The 23,314-nt window shown below is 45.2% G+C and overlaps 1 protein-coding gene across 1 annotated transcript; it reads right to left on the bottom strand.

Moving 5' to 3' along the window:
• Positions 1-20,515: 20,515 nt before the first annotated feature.
• Positions 20,516-22,399, bottom strand: LOC146072453 (uncharacterized). The gene is made up of 3 exons (XM_083179689.1): positions 22,197-22,399; positions 21,630-21,698; positions 20,516-21,334 (listed from the first exon to the last, which is right to left on the bottom strand). The coding sequence occupies exons 1-3, from the start codon at positions 22,357-22,359 to the stop codon at positions 20,643-20,645; spliced, it is 924 nt and encodes a 307-aa protein (XP_083035815.1). The 5' UTR covers positions 22,360-22,399; the 3' UTR covers positions 20,516-20,642.
• Between the last annotated feature and the right edge of the window lie 915 nt (positions 22,400-23,314).

The following is a 23,314-nucleotide window of genomic DNA, read 5'->3' as shown; positions in this document are numbered from 1 at the left end:
AATTTACAAAGCAGTTTATGTAGTATATTTCATGCATATACTGTATATGGTAAATTCATGTAATGCTGCAGTACTACCAAAATCTCTAATGCGGCTGTATAGCGAAAGGCGGCATTCTGACTGCCAGGATGCTGACTGCATCCCCTTTTGAATATGTAACACCCATACATACTTCTACTACAATTTATAAATGAGAAAGAGGGTAAAAGTGGAAAGAAAAAAGGAGTGTACAGAATAAAGAGGGAGATTGAGAATACCCTGGGAAGTGCAAGATGAAGATGGAGGTAGAGACAGGGGAAAGAAGGAGAAAAGAAGGAAAGTTCTAGAGGGGACAGAGATAAAGATAGGGGGAGTGTTACAGGATTAGCAGAGAAGTGGCAGAGAGCCAGAATAAGAGGGAAAATAGAGGGGGGGGGGGGGGAGAGAAACATGGGGAAAAAGTTGTATGGGGAAGGGGCATAAAGAGAAAAATAAACCATATCTTGGATTGTGCTTATGAATCATGAGTCTAAACTGATAGTATAAATTCATTTCTGTAATATTTATAGACATAACATATTGCTCTAATTCCTATGCAAAGACAGCGTGTAAGACTTTTAGAACAAATCCTAAAACTTTCCAAGGTACTTATATGTTAGTTGGGCGCCCACTAAGCTATTTGCTTAGTTTTCCGCATACGCTCGCCACGCTTCGGGCTCGGTGGCTCGCTGCGCTCGCTACACTATATAAAATAAACTCCATGCCAACATGGATAGTGGGGGTCTGAGCGTACTAACTATAGTGGGCGCCCAACTAACAAACATATAAGTACCCTTTCCAATAACTGATCTTTCTATTTCTGTTTTCAAATCACAATAGTCAGTTAATACCTAATTTACATACCAGCCAATCAGTTTGTCTCTTACAAGTTATGGAGTCTAAGTTTTATTTGTGTCAAGTATACAACCATATGTAGGTCAAGTAGTTTTCACATTTGCTAAATCTTTTGGAAAGCTGATGTTTCCTAAATGGCCGCAGTTGTGAATAGATTTGTCCTGTTTAACTTAACCAGTTCTTCAGCAGCTGTTATGCAGAGGTTCACCCTGTGCCTTGCCGTGACTGACAACTTTTATTGGTGGCAAAATTTCTCAGCTCCGTTTTCTGTTATACTTTGAAAAAAAACTGTTTTACTTGAATACGATGATCTCATGGCGGAAATTCAGCTTTTCTCCCAAAGAAAGGGGCTCCATTGTGATGGTAACAGAGAGCCCTTACAATCAGCTGTGAGTTTCCTCTACTTACACATGAATAAAAAAACAGTGTCAGGAATTGACTGAGATCCAACAGGGCTTTAACTCAAGCAGCACAAAAAAGCTATTTAGCTAGCAACAAAACACTACAGACACATTTACTCTTAGGTAATGCTGACATAATTTTGAGAAATAATTCCCAGTTATCTCAGCCATTTGTTTTTCAGTTGGCGAATTTAAGTCTTAAATGTGACCAGTATATTGATTTGTAACCTTAACATGGAGACATTTTGTCTCACAAATCAGTGGGCTCTAAGGGTAATAAAAACCTTGTTCTTGGTAATGTAGTCTTGCTGGATCATTACTTTTATCTCCCTAAAAAGTACTACTGAGTAAACATTCATCAGTGTTTATTCAAACTTATAGCATACAGTCTCCTAAAGTGGGAAATAAACTTACAGCGGGTCATGTCAAAAGAGTCAATTGATTACATTTATTATAACTTAATCTTCAAACGTACATGCATTATGCATTCAATTAGTATATTTTGTATTGTTTATATTTATCAAAATTAGGGATGAGGAGGTTTGGATCTCCGAGAGCCAAACCCCCTGAACTTCCAGATCCAAGCAAGAATCTAAGTCTGGCTCGGGTTTTTCCCGCCAGATTTGGATCCCAGACCAAGGCAAAACATCACCGTCCTGCTGTCGGATTCCTGCAGGTTTTGGATCCTATATAAGTCCCCGCCGATCTGCTCCATCTTCACTCTAGAATTAGAGAGGGAGCATGACAGACCTGTGTTTGCATGTGTATGGTTTGGCATTGGGTGCAGTTGCAGTCCGGGGTGTTGCCTGTCTGCTGTGCGGTCAGTCCAGGGGTGCTCCCTATCTAATTCCATAGGGTGTTGCCTGTTTGCTGTTTGTTTCTGCTGTGTGATTCTCCTGGGGTGCTGTCTATGCTATACAAGTCATGGGGTGCTGCCTATCTGCTGTATAATTTGAGGAGTGCTGCGCCTCGGCCCTAAAATTCCAGGGGTGCTGCCCTATAAATTCAGGGGTACTGCCCTATAACACCAGGGATTAGGCCCTCTGCTGTAAAGTCCAGAGGTACTGCCCTATAAATCCAGGGGTACTGCCCTATAACTCCAGGGGTGCTGTCCTATAATTCCAAGGGTGCTGCCCTATAATTCCTGGGGTTAGGCCCCTATGCTGTATACGTCCATGGATGCTGCCCTATAAGTCCTGGGGGCTGCTCAGTAAGTCTAAGGGTCCTGCCCTATAATTCAAGGGGTACTGCCCTATAAGACCAGTGGTTAGGCCCCTGTGCCATATAAGTCCAGAGGTGCTGCCCTATAAATCCTGGGGTGCTGCCCTATCAATCCAGGAGTGCTGGCCTATAAAACCAGGGTTGCTGCACTATAAATCCAGTGGTTATGCCTTATAACTCATGGGGTGCTGCCCTATAAGTGTATGGGTGAGACCCCTCTGCCCTAAAAGTCAAGTGGTGCTGCCCCGTGCTTTTGTATTTAAGTGCAGTGCTGGTGTCCTGTGCTGCCATACATAATCTAGTGGTGCTTCCCTATGCTGCCATATATAACTCTGGTGATGCTGCACTGTGCTGCCGTTTAAAATTCTAGTGGTGCTGCTGTATATAAGTCCAGTGGTGCTGTCCCTGTGCTTAGTGGTGCTGCTCTGTGCTGCTGTAAATTACAGGGGTGCTGTCCTGGGGTGCTGTGCAGGGGTACAGGGGTCATAAACTAAAAGTTAGTTTGAAGACAGACAGACTGGAGTACAATCTGGACTAGTATAAAGGCCCCCATACACTACGCCTACTTGTCCTAAGGACATGTCGGCCTAATGTCGGCCCCGACTTCCCCTGAGCTCCCCCGGCAGCTCCTGATATGATTTAGCACTTGATGTGCCATTTTTTACATGTGATAAATCGGATCGATTTATCACATGTAAATCCGGGGGAGCTGTGGGAGAGCAGGGTCTGGGGGAGCTTGCAGGCGGGGGGGGGGGGGGGGGGGGGGGGGGCGCGTCAGGGTCCGTCTGGGGGAGCGGGGACCAGAGACCGGAGAGCAGGGTCCGGTCCGGTCCATGTGTGATGAGAGAGGGTAGTCACCTAGCGGCAGGAGAGGTGGTGGGGAGCGGGGTCCAGTCCAGCTGCAGGAGGGGAGCACGTCCAGCTGAGACTAGGTAGCAGCAGCTGCAGGCGGGGAGCACGGAGCGCACGGCGCATAACAGAGTCCGGGTAGCGGCGAGCGGGAGAATAGGAAACATCCTATTCAAAAAACTGGGCGGGCAGGGCGGACGCTGATTGGCTGAGCTCTCGGCCAATCAGCGTCCGCCCAGTCTTTTGAATAGGATGTTTCCTATTCTCCCGCTCGCCGCTACCCGGACTCTGTTATTATGCGCCGTGCGCTCCGTCTCCAGTCCACACACTAGCTCACTACCCCTCCTGCAGCTGGACCGGACCCCACTCCCCGCCACCTCTCCTGCCACTAGGTGAATACCCTCTCTCATCACACATGGACCGGACCCTGCTCTCCGGTCCCCACGCCCACAGACCAGCTCAATGCTGGCTGCACATAAGATTTATCTTATGTGCAGACCGTCCGACATCCAGATCTGATCCGATGCGCACAGGACCGCGCATCGGATCAGATTGGATGTCATACCCTACACGATTTGGGCAATTTCACCCGATTTCTCAGCCCAATCCTCCAGAATCGGGTGAAATCTGGCCCAAATCATGTAGTGTATGGGGGCCTTAAGATAACCTTGTCAACTGAAGATGCAGTAATTAGTCCAGGAGCAACACTAAAGGAGCATGAGTGCTGCCTTGTCTGTCATATCAGTAAAGTGGTGCTGCTAAATCTTGTGGATGAAATTATTGGTTTCGGCCCCCACAAATAAAGAGACAATTCCTCTCTCCCTGCACAAAATGGTTAACATCCGTATCTTAACAGACTATTAATTTGTCCCCTCTGTACTATGTTGAGGTAATTGCTGGTAATGGTTTTACTTGTGCAAATTCATTTTGATGAACATAATGTTTTCCACATTTTGGGAAGTAACCTCATATGCCGATCGCTGACAAGCTTCTCAAGCTTCTCTGCGCTAAAATCTCTTTCTGGGTACACACTGGAGGGGGGCACCTACAGTATGTAAAATCAAACCAGTTTGTGCAAGGACCTCAAAATTGGCTCCATTTCCTGCCATTATATTATACACGGAAATTCTAACATGCCTACTTAGATGCTGTTACAAATAATACTCTATCATTCTTTAAATGGTGACATCATCATATGCACTGGCAGTAGACATTTCAGTAATTGTAGCGTATGTGTTTGCAAAATCTAATTTACCTGGCAGTTGCCACAGAAAATAAAGAAGGAGATGTTGTCATGTCACATTCCGCTTAAGCTGACAATTTTCTCACCTACAGCTCTTTGCATCTCTGCAGATTTGTGTCAATCGGAAATAAGATACAGGCTTAAACCTGGGATCATGTACGGTGGCCAAAATATATTGTTCTGATTTCAACTAATTGACAACCCTTTCCGGGACACGGACAGCATCCCTGGCCTTTTTAAAATACATTTTGCACCGCCATCATATTGATTGTGTGAACAAAACATGGGACGTGTTGGAATTTGCCCAGATGTAATGAGCTTCCAACACTGGTGGCATTGTCAGATAGAGCAGCAAGGACTGTATAGTGGTTAGCATTACTGCTTCACAGCACTGAGGTCATGGATTAAATTCCTATCATGTCCCTAACTGTGAGGAGATTGTATATTCTTGCCGTGCTTGTGTGGGTTTCCACCGGGTACCCAAGTTTACCCCCACAATCCACAAATATACTGGGCCGTTACTTGGCTCCCAACATAACTCATCCCTTCAATGAATGTGTTTGCATATAATACATTGGTAAGGGAATATATACAATAAGCTCCACTGGGGCAGTGACTGATGTGAATGTACAAATTGTCTTTGTAAAGCACTGCAGAATATGTGTGCACTATCTATAAAAACAACTGGTAATGAATGCAAATAAATAAATCTCACATATCCCCAGGAGAGTCCAAGTGGGGTAAGCCTTTGTGCAATGATGTCCCTTAGTATTTCTGAGAGTTTCTAAGCTTTCTCCTCTTACTAAAACCAGTGATACCCAGTATAGCCTGTATATACACTGTTTAAAAAAATAAAGGGAAGACTTAAACAACACAATGTAAATCCAAGTCAATCACACTTCTGTGAAATCGAATTGTCCACTTGGAAAGCAACACTGATTGACAATCAATTTTGCATGCTGTTGGGCAAATGGAATAGACAACAGGTGGAAATTATAGGCAATTAACAAGACACCCCCAATAAAGGAGTTGTTCTGCAGGTGGTGAACACAGACCACTTCTCAGCTGCTATGCTTTCTGGCTGATGTTTTGGTCACTTTTGAAAGCTGGTGGTACTTTCACTCTAATGGTAGCATGAGACAGAGTCTACAAACCACAGAAGGGGCTCAGGTAGTGCAGCTCATCCAAAATGGCACATCAATGCAAGCTGTGGCAAGAAGGTTTGCTGTGTCTGTCAGCGTAGTGTCCAGATAATGGAGGCGCTACCAGAAGACAGTCCGGTACATCAGGAGACATGGAGGAGGCCATAGGAGGGCAACAACCCAGCAGCAGCACCGCTACCTCCACCTTTGTGCAAGGAGGAACAGGAGGAGCACTGCCAGAGCCCTGCAAAATGACCTCCAGCAGGCCGCAAATGTGCATGTGTCTACTCATATGGTCAGAAACAGACTCCATGAGGGTGGTATGAGGGCCTGACATCCATAGGTGGGGGTTGTGCTTACAGCCCAACACCATGCAGAAAGTTTGGCATTTGCCAGAGAACACCAAGATTGGCAACTCGCCACTGGCGCCTTGTGCTCTACACAGATGAAAGCAGGTTCACACTGAGCATGTGGCAGATGTGACAGAGTCTGGAGACGCCAAGGAGAACGTTCTGCTGCCTGCAACATCCTCCAGCATGACCAGTTTGGCAGTGGGTCAGTAATGGTTTGGGGTGGCATTTATTTGGAGGGCCACACAGCCCTCCATGTGCTCGCCAGAGGTAGCCTGACTGCCATTAGGTACTGAGATGAGATCCTCAGACCCCTTGTGAGACCATATGCTGGTGCGGTTGGCCCTGGGTTCCACCTAATGCAAGACAATGCTAGACCTCATGTGGCTGGAGTGTGTCAGCAGTTCCTGGAAGACGAACGCATTGATGCTATTGACTGGCCCGCCTGTTCCCCAGACCTGAATCCACTTGAGCACATCTTGGACATCATGTCGTGCTCCATCCACCAACGCCACATTGCACCACAGACTGTCCAGGAGTTGGCGGATGCTTTAATCCAGGTTTAGGAGGAAATCCCTCAGGAGACCATCCGTCACCTCATCAGGAGCATGCCCAGGTGTTGTAGGGAGGTCATACAGGCACATGGAGGCCACACACACACTACTGAGTCTCATTTTGACTTGTTTTAAGGACATTACATCAAAGTTGGATCAGCCCGTAGTGGGTTTTTCCACTTTAATTTTGAGTGTGATTCCAAATCCAGATCTCCATGGGTTAATAAATTTGATTTCCATTGATAATTTTTGTGTGATTTTGTTGTCAGCACATTTAACTATGTAAAGAACAAGTATTTGAGTAATTCATTCAGATCTAGGATGTGTTGTTTTAGTGTACCCTTTATTTTGTGTGTGAGACGCAAGCGCATCCCAGTTCAGTGTAGCCCCTGTCCGCTGGCGCTCAGCAAAGAGGGGAGGCTCTAGCGAGCCCCGGCCAGTATATATACAGTATATATATATATATATATATATTGGAATAATATAGGCAGCAGATGGCCCTAGATGTCAATTGCTGAAAATACGTTACATGTGTAATAGTACAAACACAACAGGTGCTCTTTGCTGTTAGTAAATTGCACATAGAAAATACAATTATTTGACATGCAGCATTATACTGTATCATTACTTTCTATGGCTATTGTTTATATTGTACAATTGGTACATCAGTGGTCTTTCGGGGAAGGTGGGATTTCTTTAGTCTCTTCTGTTATATAAAAAGATTATATAGTAGATTTCATATATAAATAGTGGAAATGTCCTTCAAACACTACAGACCACATGTAGCAAGCAATGCAGAAAATATTATATATTGTACCTCATTCTGAGCACCCACAATAATAGTCGCAATTGCAAAAGTGAACTTAACCCTACAGGTCTGTTGGTTGAAGAATTCATTACAGATTTATTTGTCTGATACAACTGTCAGTCTTTATTTTGTCAACTACAGTAACTCAGTGTGCGTATTTCTGTTTTTCAAGCACACAAGCTCGGTCAGCTTGCATGCCAGTCCTTTAGAAAGTGTTCTAAAATGTAATACATAACATAAATTTGACATACAGTGCAAAAAAAATAAAAAAAATTTGTATGGACAGTTTGCAGAGATGTATATATGTGGCATGGGTCAGACATAAAATTAGGAACCTCAGTCCCCCCATTCAGCCCAGTGCCCCCCCTTCTCATTGGCATATCTATAATGGGTGCAGTATGTCAACACACACACTGCACCCTTGTTAATTACTTACATATTGGAGTGACACTTTAAATCTACAGCTGTGTCAAAAATCACCAGGAAATTGGCTGCTGCACAATACTGATTAATTACAAGACATGGCAGGCGCCATGTTTCCATAGACCTTTACAATACTTTGCCATAGAGAGAAGGGAGCCACTGCAGAGTCCACATTAGCCCCTTTGTCTATTAAACCACCCAGTGGCGTAACTAAAAATTTTGCTCCCCCCAGCCAAAATGTCGTCTGGCGCCCCCCCCCCCTCCCCCTCCCCCTCCCCCTGAATTGTATACATATATATATCTATATATCTATATATATATATATCTATATATATATACACACACACAAGGAGACTGTCACTGCTGGGGCCAGAGCAGACAGGGAAAGTATGAGGGGAGGAAAATACGAGATGGGGCGGAGCCACGTGTACCTGGGTGTTGTAGTAGGGGCTGGGGTGGCTGTCATATGGCCACCGCTGAGCAGACAGCAGCACTCTCCCCCTGCCCAGCCCGACTCACGCCGTCGCCACTCGCCGCTTCTGCAGTGCTACCCCTCCGGCGGTCGTTTGAAATATGGCTCCAGTTCGTGAGCCAATCGGAGCTCACGTCCCTTCAGCCAATCACCGCGGCTGCAGGAACATGAGTTCTGATTGGCTGGCGGACGGAGTTACATTTCTATTAGCCGCAGGCGCTGTCTAGGACTAGGCTGCACTGAGAAGCCTGTAAGCTAAGCGGCCTGTGCGGCAGCGGCAGGCGGCGCGCCAGCGGGCGCACGCAGCAGAAAGTAAGTTTTAAAAAAAACCCACCCGCTCGTTTTGACACATAGTGCGCCGGCCGGGAGCCGGCGCCCACGCAGCCCCCGCTCCCCCAAGCAGTGGCGGGGGCTGCCTTACACAAGCTACGCCCCTGAAACCACCCCTGCCCCTACTCCATCTTAGCTCTCCCACACTCATCTCATTGGTCCTCCATCCCATCCAGCCAAGCGATCCCCCATATGCTGTCCCCCAGAGAAAGAGCTGATGGTAATGATGGGTCCTTTCACATTTAGATGGATTAGTGGTGGTGTGATTGCATAGCTGTCTCTGCACACATTTGGATGTTTACATTTATTTCCGAGCATGGAAAGTCCACCTCATGTGCATTTCTGAATCAGGCCATAATGTAGGAGAGCTGCTGGGGGGACTCAGGGAAAATGAGGGCTAACTTGTCCTTAGGGCAAGGTCGGCCTAATGTATGGGGGCCTTAAGTGTTTAGTTGTTACATGAAATGGTTGAACATAATTGTCCCCAACTAATGCAGGCTGACTGCAGTGAGCAGCTTTCCAGGACAGGCATTTATTTGCAATGAACTTAAATCCTGATCAAGGTAGCAAAGATTTTCATCTTAATCCTAAACCTTCGTGCAACATACTGATCCATCTGTAATTACTGCTCTAGAGGTATACAAAATATCCTTTATATTCATCTCTGGTTTTGGTTGAGTAAATGCATTTAATAAGCAATCATATTAGGGGTAATTCTGGGGTAATTATATGGTACTGATTCCAAATATGACATCAGCTCTTGTAGATTGGCTCTAATCTTATAATACACAAGAAAAACACGGTACTCTTTACCTAGAACGGCGCCCGCGATTGGCATCGCGGGCGTCGGGGGTAAAAAATCACGGGCATCGCGGGTACATAAAAAACGGGTGCGACGCGATGCCCACGATGCCCGCGATTTTCCCATAGGGATCAATGTTAAAACTGTGATTGGACGCGATTTTACTGTTAAATGCCTCAATGCCCGCGATTTGGCCATAGGAAACAATGTTAAATGGGCCACAGAGCCCTAATAGTGCCCTTGAACTGTGAAATGGCCCCCACAATTGTTAACGCCACCCCACGATCAACGTCAACCCGAAGCGTGGCGAGCGTAGCGAGCCCGCGGTACGCATCCTCCGACCTTTTCATACCCCCACTATCCACGTCGGCGTGGAGTTGAGAATAGAATAGTGTGGCGAGCGCATCGAGCCACCGTGCCCGAAGCGTGGCGAGCGCAGCAAGCCCCGCGAGGGGACGCGGATACCTTCACAGGTAAATGCATCCCTTCGCGGGCTTCACAGGTGTCCGCGTCGCCATGGACACCTGGGAAGCCCGCGAGGGGACGCGTATAACTGTGAAGGTATCCGCGTCCCCTCGCGGGGCGCGCTGCGCTCGCCACGCTTCGGGCTCGGTGGCTCGCTGCGCTCGCCACACTATTCTATTCTCAACTCCACGCCGACGTGGATAGTGGGGGTATGAAAAGGTCGGAGGACGCGTACCGCCGCCCCTCGTGGGCTCGCTGCGCTCGCCACGCTTCGGGTTGACGTTGATCGTGGGGTGGCGTTAACAATTGTGGGGGCCATTTCAGACTTCACGGTGACTATTTGGGCTCTGTAGCCCATTTAACATTGTTTCCTATGTAAAAATTGCGGTCACTGAGGCATTGAACACTAAAATCGCGTCCAATCTCACTTTTAACATTGGTCCCTATGGGAAATCGCGGCCATCGCGGGCATCGCATCGCACCCGTTTTTTAGTGCATTCGATGGTCGCGATGGTCGCGATGGGCGCCGTTCTAGGTAAAGAGCACCAAAACCACAATAAACCATGTGAGTTGCTTTACTATCAACTGCCAACTGACAGAGACGATCACTTATATATGGAGGAGGAATATTTTATCATTAAGTTAACAGTTAGGACAGTGGTTCTCAAACTGTAGGTCCTGACTCCAAAGTTGGTCCCGAGTGCTCAGCATGGGGTCGCGACTCCATCTTGCTGACCATCAGACTGATGACTTTTCTAATCTCAGTCAGTGATTCAAGGAGTCTGGAAATCTGTTGAATTGTCTGTTATTGTACACTCCTCTTATCCTTTTGTGCCTACACAATGCTGCCATGTATGTGCTGTCTGCTGACTACACATGTGACGTGATGGCCTTCTGCAGTCACTTGCTGGGGTCCTGTCATTTTTATTGTCTGATGGGGTCCCAGAGCAATATAGCTGAGGACCCCTGCTCTAGAATATTAATGTATCTCACTTTTAGAATGTTCCAGTAGATTTTTATATGCACACATTATAGCCATATTCTAATATCCATTAGCTCAATTCGTAAAGCTGACTATTTTGGTTTGACTGTTTTTTCCTGTCAATTACTGTATAGTTGATAGAGAGGTGTCTATTTTACCAGTGAATAACCAAAGAAACTGCTACAGTATATGAGGACCTGATGTAAGAATACATGTAAGCATTGTTGGATGTGTTACTGAGCAAATGGTGATCGTATAAATGGGAGGTTCTACATCACATAAACAAACCTTTATGTGAATAGAACACATACCCAAACACTAAGAATTAGGGGGATATCCAATCCTGGGTCACGACTGTTAAGCTGGCCTGACAGCCATGACCCTGTCCCGTTCTCGGCTGGCTCCACTGTGAATCGGCAGGCGGGATTCAATGTGCCATCTGTCGAATGCTGAAAAGGGGACATGGCCATGAGATTTGCTGTGGAATGTCGATCTGCGGTTGTGAGCTCAACAATCTCACCAGAACTGCTTCTAAAGTTGGGCCCGTTCTGCCGAGATTCCTGTTCAATGCTGTTGGGAAAGACAGCATTGAATAGGGCCCCGCCGCTATTTTCCCCATTGGGAATAGCAGCAGAAGATTGAATACCCCCCATAGTGTGAGTACCATACTAGACTACAAACCACAGGAGGTGATTTTAAAGTAAATTAACTGAATACCATCTTTTATGGAGAGTAACACTATATACTTCTTTTTATTAGTGTATCATCATTATATTTTTCAAACATACTACCCTATATGTATTTATTTGTTTACTTATATATGTACATTTGCAATGGAGGCCAAAAGAGGGAGGCAACGGATGGGAAGAAACAGTCAAACAATTGAAAGGTAAAAAGAGAGCATTTATATGCCTTTTTGGTCATGTATCTTTACAATGTGGTGCCTTCTTCATTACTAGTTATATAGTATTTCATGTTCTACACTCCTTGCTTTTGTGATACCTTAAAGGGTGTTCTACTGTACTGTATAAATTATGGCATAAAGAGCAAAATAAACTGTTTTATATAAAAGATAATGGAGTATTGCATAGCAGCTTTTTACATCTTTATAAAATATGCTCCATCATGTTTAAGAGGCACTTCTGTCTGTCTGCAATCTAGAAAATGTTAAATGACATCTGTTTCACCAGTTACTTGATAATAGTTACTGACCTAAGTATGGCAAGTATAGTAGGACTCATCAAGTGCAATGAGCTTGTCATACTCATTAGGCTTACACTGGATAAATCCTCTATTGTATCTCACACTAATAATCCCTTTCCCTCCTTTTGTAAGGAAATTTCACCTATTTACAGTCACTGTATTACTACTAATATATTGCAAGCCATGTACCTACAGTTCTTTGCATAGACTAAGTTCGCAAGCTGTATTCATGCAATCATTTTATTTAACTTTTTGTAAGCTTTAAATTGGGGAATTTAATTATGTTGTGCTTCTATATTACATGTACTATATTAAATATACTACAGTATGTACTAATTGCTACACTGGCAATAATGTATTCTGAATAGGACCCAATCGGCTTTGGGAAAAGCCAACCTGAAAATAGTGGAATCTCAAAAATGTTATTATTGATAAATATACCGTGTTACCCCGATAATTAGACCTACCCCGATAATAAGCCCTACCCCAGATTTGGAACATTTGTCCAAAATAAGCCCTCCCCCGAAAATAAGACCTATGAAATTTCCCATAGATTTTTTTACAGTTGTTAAAGTGTAGCCCTGCTCAGCCCCGCTCAGCCCCGCTCACCTCGCCTGTACGGTAATACCGCGGCTCCCGTTCCCAGGGACGCATTGCGGTAGGCGCGGCATGACGTCACGCCGCGCACATCACGCCGCGCACATCACACGGCTGCTGAACAGTACAGCCTGTGCAGAACACAGCGCCGACGGATGTTTTGGGGCCATCAATACCGTACCGTACGGAGTTCCGGTAAACAAACAGGTTTGGGGTCATCAAGAATGTGGGGGCATGTGGAAGATGGATGACTTGGTTCAATTTTGAGATGGTGGACTGGGGCATGTTTTAAAGGAGCAGTGGGGCATTTTTTTAAAGGAGCAGTGGGGCATTTTTTTAAAGGAGCACTGGGGCATTTTTTAAAGGAGCAATGGGGCATGTTTTAAAGGAGCACTGGGGCACTGGGTCTATTAAAATAAGCCCTCCCCCGAAAATAAGACCTATGGTCTTTTTTGAGTGTCTTATTATCGGGGAAACACGGTATATATATATATATATATATTTATATATATATATATATATATATTATTATTTTTTTTGCAATGTATTACAGTAAGAAGAATTAAGAATGAATAAGTATGTCGTAGGATGCTGGTCTCACTCTGTGTATTGCTCTGTTCCTTCTCTGCCAGCGATGAAAAGCACAGCTGTGACTGACCAACACATATACATTGTCATTATTTCTTTCCCGAACTACACAGAGAATCCCCTCCCCCTCTGTTCTGTCTGATCTAGGAATACAGGAAACCATGGAAACCATCCATTTGGATATGTCAAATGAGCTGGCAGCTTTAAAATATGTATAGATGAGTAGCTTCATTTGAATAAATAGAAAAATATTCATGTTTTCACTTCCAGTGCTTTATTAGATGCACATGCTGGTGATTCCTACGTACCGCAGTGTGTAAGATATTATATTGCCATGAAATCTTGCTGAACTCACACTACAGTTGGTATTCTATATACAGTATCAAGATAAACGGAAACTATAACTGGCTGTACTGTAGTACTAGTTTATAACTTGTGTCACTGGACATAAATATTGTAATTATTAAGAAATATAATACAGTAGATTATATAAATCTAATAACCATAACATGTAAACAGACATCTGCATTTTTCTGCAGTAATGTAAATTTTAAACAAGGTTAAGAAGACCTTTGAGTACAAACAACTGTACAGCGAGAGGTATTGTTTATTTTTTTTAAAACAGGAACTCGGTGACCTTATCCAACCTCCAGCTGCGCCCTGAGAATCTAGGTTAGGGAATACAGTAATAAGATCTTTGTTTGAATGGGATAGGGGAGCCCCCTGCAGGATCTTGTGGTTTACTGAATGTTATTATACTGATTGCCGTTGATAAGGAACTGGAGTATTATTAGGTTGTGATAACCATTATACTAAATAAATATTTGCATATGTAATGACAGTAAGTGTGCACATTCAATGAAACATTGCTCTAACTCGAACTGCATATGACTTTTAAGTGTAATGGTAAATTCTTATATTCTATAATTAGAAAATACATTAAATGTGAGCACATATCTGTAAATCCTTTTATTACTGATGCTCTTAGATGGCCCAGGAAAGCCGCAGGTTTCTTTTTTATGTGACAGGTTTATACAGTGTTGCTGGAAATGCTCCATTAATGGAAAAGCTAGAATTGTATAAATTCTTCATAAGGTAGAAGACAAGCTGACGCTGTGGAATAACACATTGAGACTTCCAGTCCTCCTGCCTACTACACATGATATTTGAATAGCTGTGGCAGGAATCCTACAACTCCCTACAAGGAAAATGCTACTAGACAGCGGAGATATTAAACAGCAGACATAAAGCAGACATGCATTTTTACTTAATAAGCTCATGCTCTCAAGTATTTTATTCTGTCTATAATTGGTCACTGTTGTTTTTAGCGTTAGTATATAATTAACACACATAAACATGTATTATGTAAACTATCCTGGATCTGGCTATGGGACAAAATGCTCACTTAGCAGGTTACCTCCAAGGAAAGTATTAATCTGTCAATGAATGCTCTTAAGCGTGTGGGGCTTTGTACAATGTGGCTTAAGGTGGCCACACATGGTGCGATGTGCACCGTGCATTTTGGACTAGATCACATCTAGTTCTAAATGCATGCGATGTACTAAAGCAGCGTTTGTTTTCAACTAGATGCGATCTAGTCCAGAAAGTAAGGGCAGCACATACATTTTGTGCTATGCAATGTTATGTGCACGGGAGCGCGCATCGAATCACTAGTCAAATACTCTCCATGTGGGGGCACCTGTACTAAGAGTTCCAATTTATCCTGTTAACCCTAGATAGGCCCCTATTTCTCCACTCAAAATGTTTCACTTAAAGGGGTAGATCCTATCAACCCCTTGAGTGGTGGATTTTTCTGGGGTAGGACAAACCTACCTGGGCAGGTATGAATGGTAGTGAGGGAAACGGCAGGGGAGCTGGACAGGAGGGGGGTCCCTAGAGGTGGTGTGCCAGTGGTGCACAGCTGAAGGCACCACTGGCGCATGCCTCCATACTGATGGTATGCCTGGAAATTTTTTGGATCAGCCTGCTGTGGCATACCACCAAAGTGGTTAATTGCGAAGAGTGCGAGGTGCTTTTCCCATGGCGAATAAACGCCAGCATTGGCACCCGATTTTGTAGCCTTGGCAGGCTGGTTTTCCCCTATGGTTGAGTATCCCTTATATGAAATGCTGGGCATTCTCATGTTAATGAGGTATGACAGACAGACGGGGGGAGGGGGGCAGCTGACATCACCAGATGTCAGCTGCCCGCCTACTTCCCCCGGAGCAGACATGCATCTGTAAGGTTTCTCTGAGGCAACCTTACATATGCTTGAGCCTTCATCATCATTTGATGGTTTGCGACCATTGAATGATGGGGCGCTTCGCACCAGGCTGTGAATAGATGTTACAGTGTAACATCAATTCACATGCCCTGCATGTGAAGTTGGTGGACTCGCAAGGCTGAAAAATTGGCAGCCTTGCGAATCAACCAGAATAACCCCCTATGTGTATGTTTCAGGCTTACCATACTATCTCTTTAAACTGTGACACTCATGAATTGCACAGCTAATTAAATCCAGGTGAAATGCAGGCTTGAATTAAGCCGGCCACAGAATCAGTTTTATTCATGAGTGTCATGGTTTAAAGGGAAAGTAAACCAAGTATGCCTAGTAAATTACTGTATGGGGTACTCGCCCATTGGAATACCCAGCATTTCATGGGCGTTCCCATGAAACCACTTGGCGTTCCTATGGTAAATGCTCAGTGACGTGGGCGCCGAGTGTCAGCTGCCTGCCCATTTCACCAAGAATGTACACACATATAGAAGTGACCCGAGGGTTAGTATTTTTGCACTATTTGGTTAGCACAAAATATAATGAACAGTACATGAGAAAATAAATACTGTATATACAGTAGACAAATGTGGGAATCTAAACATAAGTGCTTACTGTATGCATCTTACGGCAAAAATATGGAACGAGTACCCACATTTTGGGATAGCTTTTCATAAGATTTTGGAATATGACTGCTTCATTTGCATCATGCAGCCCAGGGAGCTTCACCCAAGCCAGGTGCCTGTGTGTGTGTGTGGTCATAAGGGTTGGTTTGCAGTCTGTACCCTAGGTCATCCCAAAGGTGCTTAATGAAGTATGGTATCATCTGGACAGAAATTAGCATGCTCAACATGTCAACAGTGGCCATGTCACCATTCATCATGTCTACCCATATTATATGTTATTATGATGAACTGTATCCTGGTATCTTACCTTTTTCTGGTGGCTGCAGTGGATTCAACATCATCTTCTGGGTCCTAAAGGTGATTTCAAGTGCAGATCTGTGATTAGTAAGCATTCGAGTGAGTATTATTCTTGTTATCCCCAACCTTAATCCTCTCATTAGTACCTACTCCCTACCCATCAGAAATCTCAGAATACAATACAAGTATTTCACATAGTAACTTTTCAGATGTTGACATTGTGAACCGGTTGACAGTTTGAGCTTGTTGACCTGGTGTCTGTCGACAGTTTAAACCATGTCATCAATCTGATGACAAGTCGGACCTGATTTCCCCTGCAGCTCCCCGGGAGGGGGACACACAATTAGTCACTTGATGTGCCAAGTTTTGCATATGATACATCGCATGCAATGTATCATATGCAACTCCTGGGGAGCTGCAAGGTGGAGGGATCAGGGGGGCGGAGGACATCGAGTTGGCGGGCGGGGAACGCTGCTAGTAGGGCAGAGGCAGTGGGAAGGGGACGCTGCGGAGGACACTGACACCGAGGCGGTAGTAACGTAGAGCAGGGCAGAGGTAGCCGGGAGCTGTCATTAGTAAAAAAAAGCCCACACAATGAATGGGCAGTCTGTTATTGGCTGACTGGCTGAGAGAGCACTCAGCCAATCACAGGCTGCCCATTCATTGTAGATGGTACAAAAAAGGGCAACTAAAATGGTACATGGCCTACATCACAAAACTTACCCAGGAAGACTAAAAAAAGCTCAATATGTATAGTTTGGAGCAGAGAAGGCAAAGGGGGATATACTACATATAAATATATCAAGCTCCAGGAGGGATAGTTTCAATTGAAGAAAGTATTAGAACAGGAGTGTCACGTTTCGTGTAGCACCCGCTGGAGTGTAACGGAGGCTGGGTGCTTTGATGTAGGGCTGTTGCATGAACGACAGAAGGGAGTGAAGCAATCGGATAAAATAAAACCTTATTTAATAAAGATACTGTGGTACAGGAAATGAATGATGACACATTGATAAACTGTAGGTTCTGATAAATAGTAAAGTCAATAATATACAATGCTTATTGAAGAACTTTGGAGATGATTAATAAATTGAATAATTGAATGACTGTAAGATTGGATGATTGAATGATTGAAAGAAGGATTGGATGATTGGTTGAAGGATTGGATGATTGGATGAAGAATAGCATGATTGGTTGAAGGATTGGATGAAGGATTGGATGATTGGTTGAACGATTGGATAGTTGGATGAAGGATTGGATGATTGGTTGAAGGATTGGATGAAGGATTGGATGATTGGTTGAAGGATTGGATGATTGGATGAAGGATTGGAAGATTGGTTGAAGGATTGGATGATTGGATGAAGGATTAGAAAGATGAAGTCCAGATGAATCTGTGCTGAGTATGATCGTAGCTGCAGGACCAGGGATGACCACAGAGAATAACCGTCAGGAATGAAGAAGAAGATATTACCCCGGGGGGTTAACCTTGTCCTATCCGTATAGGCGGCAGCGGGTTCCGTGATGAAATGGTAGCAGTAAATGATCAGCAGGAGATGGGAGAAGACTTCACCAGAAGCGCAGGGTCTGTAGAGGAAACTAAAGATAGCCAGGAAGGATCAATGATGTGTGCGATTGGACATCATTGTACTGACTGCCGGTCTTGCCTGGCAAGTCAGTATTTGAAGGGTGAGCTGCAAGATGATTGGACGCGTCGGTAACCTCACAGAATGAGCCGTGCAGCATAGGCTTAAGGATCCCAAATGATGGCCGCCGCCGGATGCAGCGACAGAAACCAGCCAGCAGTGTTTGTGCATGGAGGCGCTGCAGCTGGCGTGTCCAGCCAGAGGCCTGACCTGACGCGGACCCATCATGGCGGCTCATACCTCACGCCGCCCAGACCCCGCATGGCATAAGACTGCACACCACCACTGTCACCTGGTGGTGACAAGGCGACGGAACCCAGACAGCCAGCATGGGAATCAGCAGTGGAGGTGAGCGCCAGGGCAGGAGTTAACCTGTCAGAGGTCTGTGCGCTTAGGACAGCACAGAGAGCTAGGGTAGCTGACCTGGTGGTCGTGACAAGGAGTACATGCACTGAAACTGGAGGGAGGTAGGTTCAGGGGAAATCTGAGGAAAATTACCTCACATAAAGGGTAGTGGACAAGTGGAATAGCCTCCTATCAGAGGTGTAAAGGCTAAGACATTAGAGCAATTTAAACTTGCATGGGATAGACATAAGGATATTCTTACAAAAAATAAGAAATAATGATCAAATAGGGTATACGGGTAAAAAGAAAGAAGTTATATGATTAGGTGAGGTGAAAACAGAAAAACACAAATAACTAAATATGGATATGTGTAACGCCGTTTTCTTCTATAGCGCAGTTGATATGGTTATGTAGTGCCTCCACCCCAAGCTGTGTCGGTTTTGCGGAATAGCAATTTCCGATATCTTGATAGTAGTCGCAAGCTATCTGGGTGAGCTTGGGGAATCACCCATAATAATGCCACCGGTTGTTGAGCACTTGAACAATTTATTAACACAACCTACTAAATTACAAATACTGGGGTATAATACACCAACTGGTACGTCTTTGTAACAGATATATATTAATATATAGGTATTTCTCACACCCTCCCTTCACAACATTACAAGTTACTGGCTCTGGGACAAGGTTTCATCCTTCTACAATAACACTTAGGGTGACATTCTATGCTATGCGATTTTCTGTTTTTGGCGTTATTTAGACCACAAAATGGCGATATCGCATTTTTCTGCGAAATCGCCAATTTAACGTGATGCGTTAAGGGACAGAAATCGCATATTTTGTGCGTAAAGGTATGCGGAACAAAAGTGCGAGATTAATTCGCACTTTTATCGCATCCAGATGTTTTCCAATGCAAAACTATACAAACCGCTTATTTAATGCTATGCGCATTTGCAAATCGCACTTTTGCGGTGTCTATTTATCGCACTTTTTTCAGACCTGGTTCTGTTTGGCGCATTTGCACACACCTCATTTTGGTCAAGTGCGCACATGGTTAATTTCAACACAGGTGCCTTCATTATCAATCCCAAACCCCCCTACCTTAACCCCAACATTAATAAGGACACCTGTGAGGGTTTAATTCATGTAGATTTGTATGACTATTTTAAAATTGGTTATCTGTCATGTGTCCCAATTGGAGGGCAAACGCAGGAGGGAGGAAGGTGGGCAAAAGATGCTGGTTGCCCCCCCCACTACTGGGTACCCCACGTATGTATGGTGCTCACCTGTACCTGGACTACCTGTCGGACCAACAGGTTGTGGGGATGGTTACGCTGAACCCCATTACCCTGTCGGAGTTATATGAGCAGGTGAGAGATGCTTGTGCCCATTTTGTGGGTGCCAACTATGTAGTGTCTGTCCAGCAATAATGAATGTGTGCCCTCTACTATTTGTCCACAGCCTCCACTCAGTCTGTGACCTCATGGGCCTTGGTGCTATCACAGGCCACTTTGTCTAAGAATTGTACTGTACTGTTACTTGCTATAAAGAAGTTGTTGCAGACATACATCACCAGGCGTAGCTTTTCTGGTAAGCACATGTGGCCTGTACTCCAAAATGTACCAGTGTTGGAAGTGTACTCATTAATAAATAATTGACCAGTACCACCGCTTTCCACCCATATTTAACCTAACACCAGTCCACAACAGATGCACATGGTGGTGCTGACCTATCCCTTGCTGATATCTACCTTCTAAGTACTCTTGGTCCATGTAACAATTAAGTTTTCTGTGAAACATGGCTCACTGGTGTTGTGGAACTACATGTTCCAGCATGCCCTGACACACTACAACCATTACAGTCCAAACCATGAGTGTCAGAGCCTGCTGGAAAATGTACATCCATAACCTTTGGCAGCCAAGGAGTTATACCACACTACTTTATTGCAATCCCATAGTCATATACCATTACAATATGTTATAAATCACACATTAATTTATATAGAGAAAAAGACACAAACACAATGGAATGCGGTTTGCAAATTTTACTTGTTATGAAGTAAACCATTCTGCAATGTAACATGTGCAAAATACAAACTGTGGGGCCATGTAGACAGATAGTTGGCCTTTTTTAATGTAGAAACACTGATTTAGCAGCTACCTTCGGCCAGCATCAGGCAGCCCTACACCACTTTTCGAGGCGGAACTAAGCCCACCACGGGTCCTCACACTACGACGGGGTGGGGAAGTGGGGGAGACACTTATTGGGGTGCTGGAGACACTGCTGAGGGTTGAGGTAGTGCCACCTCCCACATTGCCTTCCTGCTGCTGCTGTATTTGTGCCTGCATAGCTAGGAGGGCATTGGTCTGCGCTGTGCATGTGTGGGTTAGGGCTGTAAGACTTTGTGCCAGGCTCCCAATATGGCTATTCTGCTCACGTATTGCAGAAGTTAGTTCTGCAAAACGGCTGTCAAGACTGTTGGCAATGCGCACTTGAGTGCCTACAGCTACCCTTACACTACGGGCCATTTTGCGCAACTGCAGGAAGGTGTCACGCATGTACCCCTGTATATTTCCCATTTGGAGGCTTTGGGAGGCCATGAATTCAAGCTGCTTGTCCTTGAAATTCACCAAGGAGTTAGCTACTTGGGAAGCAGTAGCTGGTGTATGGGGTTGCTGGGTGGTTGGGGGTGGGTTGGGTGGCACCCCACTTGGGGGAAGATCACTCTGGGACGAGCCCGGCATTTCTTCCTCTGCCGCAAAGGTGTCGACCGGATCAAGAATGATGTCCATTTCGTCTAGCACCAGTATTGAAGAATCTGTTTGGTTTGACCCTAGTTGTATAGCACCTGTGGATACAGAGAAGAGGTAAGTACTCATGCATATATAGGCCACACTGTCCTCTATACTGTTTTACATAGGCCTATAGATGGCTGACGCCCATACCTAGGGGTGTTATGCACTTACACATGTACCCCGATACTGCATGCAACAATGACACTATTAATATGTCACATGCCTAGCTCAGATTACACTCATGTCCGTTGCAATGTAGCAGCAGGAGCAGAATGTAGTGTGAGATCTTGTTGATGTGACATGGGTGTGTGTACTGTATGTGTAATGGGGTGTTGTTTAGTCATTTACCTGCTTCCACAGATTCTGCAGCAACGGGCCTTCTTCTCTTAGATGCTGCAGCACTTCGGGACGGACAATCTGTACAAGGAAAGATGGCCAGGCATTATGGACCTTGCAATGGAGATGCATTTTCAGAAAACATGCAGTGAATTCACAATAATGGACAATACCAGATAGAAAAGGGCAGCATTATATCTGGACAACCCTTTGTTTAGTTTTCAGGCCAATCTTTCATTTCAGACTTAGTAGTAAACTAGTGTACACATGACAACTATAGGATATTCGGTGGTTTGTAGGCATGCCAGCTAAACCTCCATTACACCACAGGGTTTTTGTACACATACATGTTAGTCTGCTGCAAAGAATGGTACACTTTTAATCATTCAGATTAGTTGTGGAACTACAAGGGCCAGCATTATCAGCAATTTCAAAGCAGGAGCAGCCATTTTCTTGTGCATGACCTTGCTGGGCTATGTAGTTCCACAGCAGCACTTTACAAAGCATAACAATACAAGTGCACATTACAGGTATAATACATTGGCATGTATGTTACAGTTTGCATGGGGTCACACTTACCAGCTCGCGGTGGCGTTTGGGCCCTGTCGGTATCCGCCACATGCATCCCAGGCAGGACCTCAGGGGGGATGATGCGCTTCAGCTTCACCTCATATGCATTGTAGCTGACAGTGGTGGGGCTTCCTCCTCCAGTCCTGGTGGCCTCCTCCATCTCCAGGGCCATTTTATGCTTCAACTGGCGTTTTATATCGTTGAAGCGCTTCTTCACATTGCTCACCAGGCGCTTGTGATTACTCACAGCGTTCACCGCCTGGGTGATGTCCTTCCATATAGCGCGCTTGCGCTGGGCAGTGGTTTTGTAGTTGCTTTTGCCAAGCAGCCTCTCGTACACTGGCATGATAGCCCTCACAAGTGCCACATTTTCCTCATAGGAAAACCTGACCATGCGGCCACTTTTGGTGCGACCAGCTACCACCTCCTCCTCCTCCTCATTTTCTGCACCAGCCATGTCACCCTCCTCCTCCTCCATGGCAGTGTCTTCCTCCTCCTCACCAGCATCTTCCTCCACCTCTGACATGTGGCCCTCCTGCAGCTGGTGTGGGGTATGGTCTAGGGCTTGGCTGTAGGATGGGGATGCCAGCGGATCCTCCACCTCCTCCTGCTGGGGCTGGACGGCCAGGGTCTGAGCTGAGGCTGGCCTTGCTGTGGCCATGCTGCCTGCCACACTGCTGCCTCTCCCACTTGTCTGGCTGCTGCCAGTGCTCCCTCTGCCAGTGCTCCCTCTGCCAGTGCTCCCTCTGCCAGTGCTCCCTCTGCCACTGGTTCCTCTGCCAGTGCTCCCTCTGCCACTGGTTCCTCTGCCACCAACTCCTCTTCCTGCACAAACGCTTCCACTGCTCCTCTCCATGCTCCTTACTTCCTATCAAAGAGTGAAATGGCGCCAATGCCCCTTTATATAGGGGGTGTGATGCATAATGGAGGGGACATAGGTGGGCCAATAGGTTTGGGGGTTCTTAGTCATGCGGAGACAGGTTTGTAAATCGCACTCCGGTTGGTCCAAAACTCGCACATGACCAGCGGAAGAAATGGCGCGTTTTTCGGACTAAAAATCGCACTTTTTTTATACTAAAAATCGCACTTTTTTATGACTAAAATTCGCCGCAAATCGCAACTCTTCG

Source organism: Crinia signifera, chromosome 4 (genome assembly GCF_055691185.1).
Source record: "Crinia signifera chromosome 4, ASM5569118v1, whole genome shotgun sequence".
Taxonomy (NCBI): Eukaryota; Metazoa; Chordata; class Amphibia; order Anura; family Myobatrachidae; genus Crinia; species Crinia signifera.
Note: the sequence above shows the minus strand (reverse complement) of the source record. Positions and strands in the feature narration are given on the sequence as shown.

Bases quoted from the DNA above. Each gene is read 5' to 3' on its own strand.
- LOC146072453 (XM_083179689.1), bottom strand. From the start codon at position 22,359: ATGGCCCTGGAGATGGAGGAGGCCACCAGGACTGGAGGAGGAAGCCCC. The intron at 21,699-22,196 runs GTAAGTGTGACC...TTCCTTGTACAG, and splicing joins CCAAACGCCACCGCGAGCTG to ATTGTCCGTCCCGAAGTGCT. The intron at 21,335-21,629 runs GTAAATGACTAA...CTGTATCCACAG, and splicing joins TGCAGAATCTGTGGAAGCAG to GTGCTATACAACTAGGGTCA.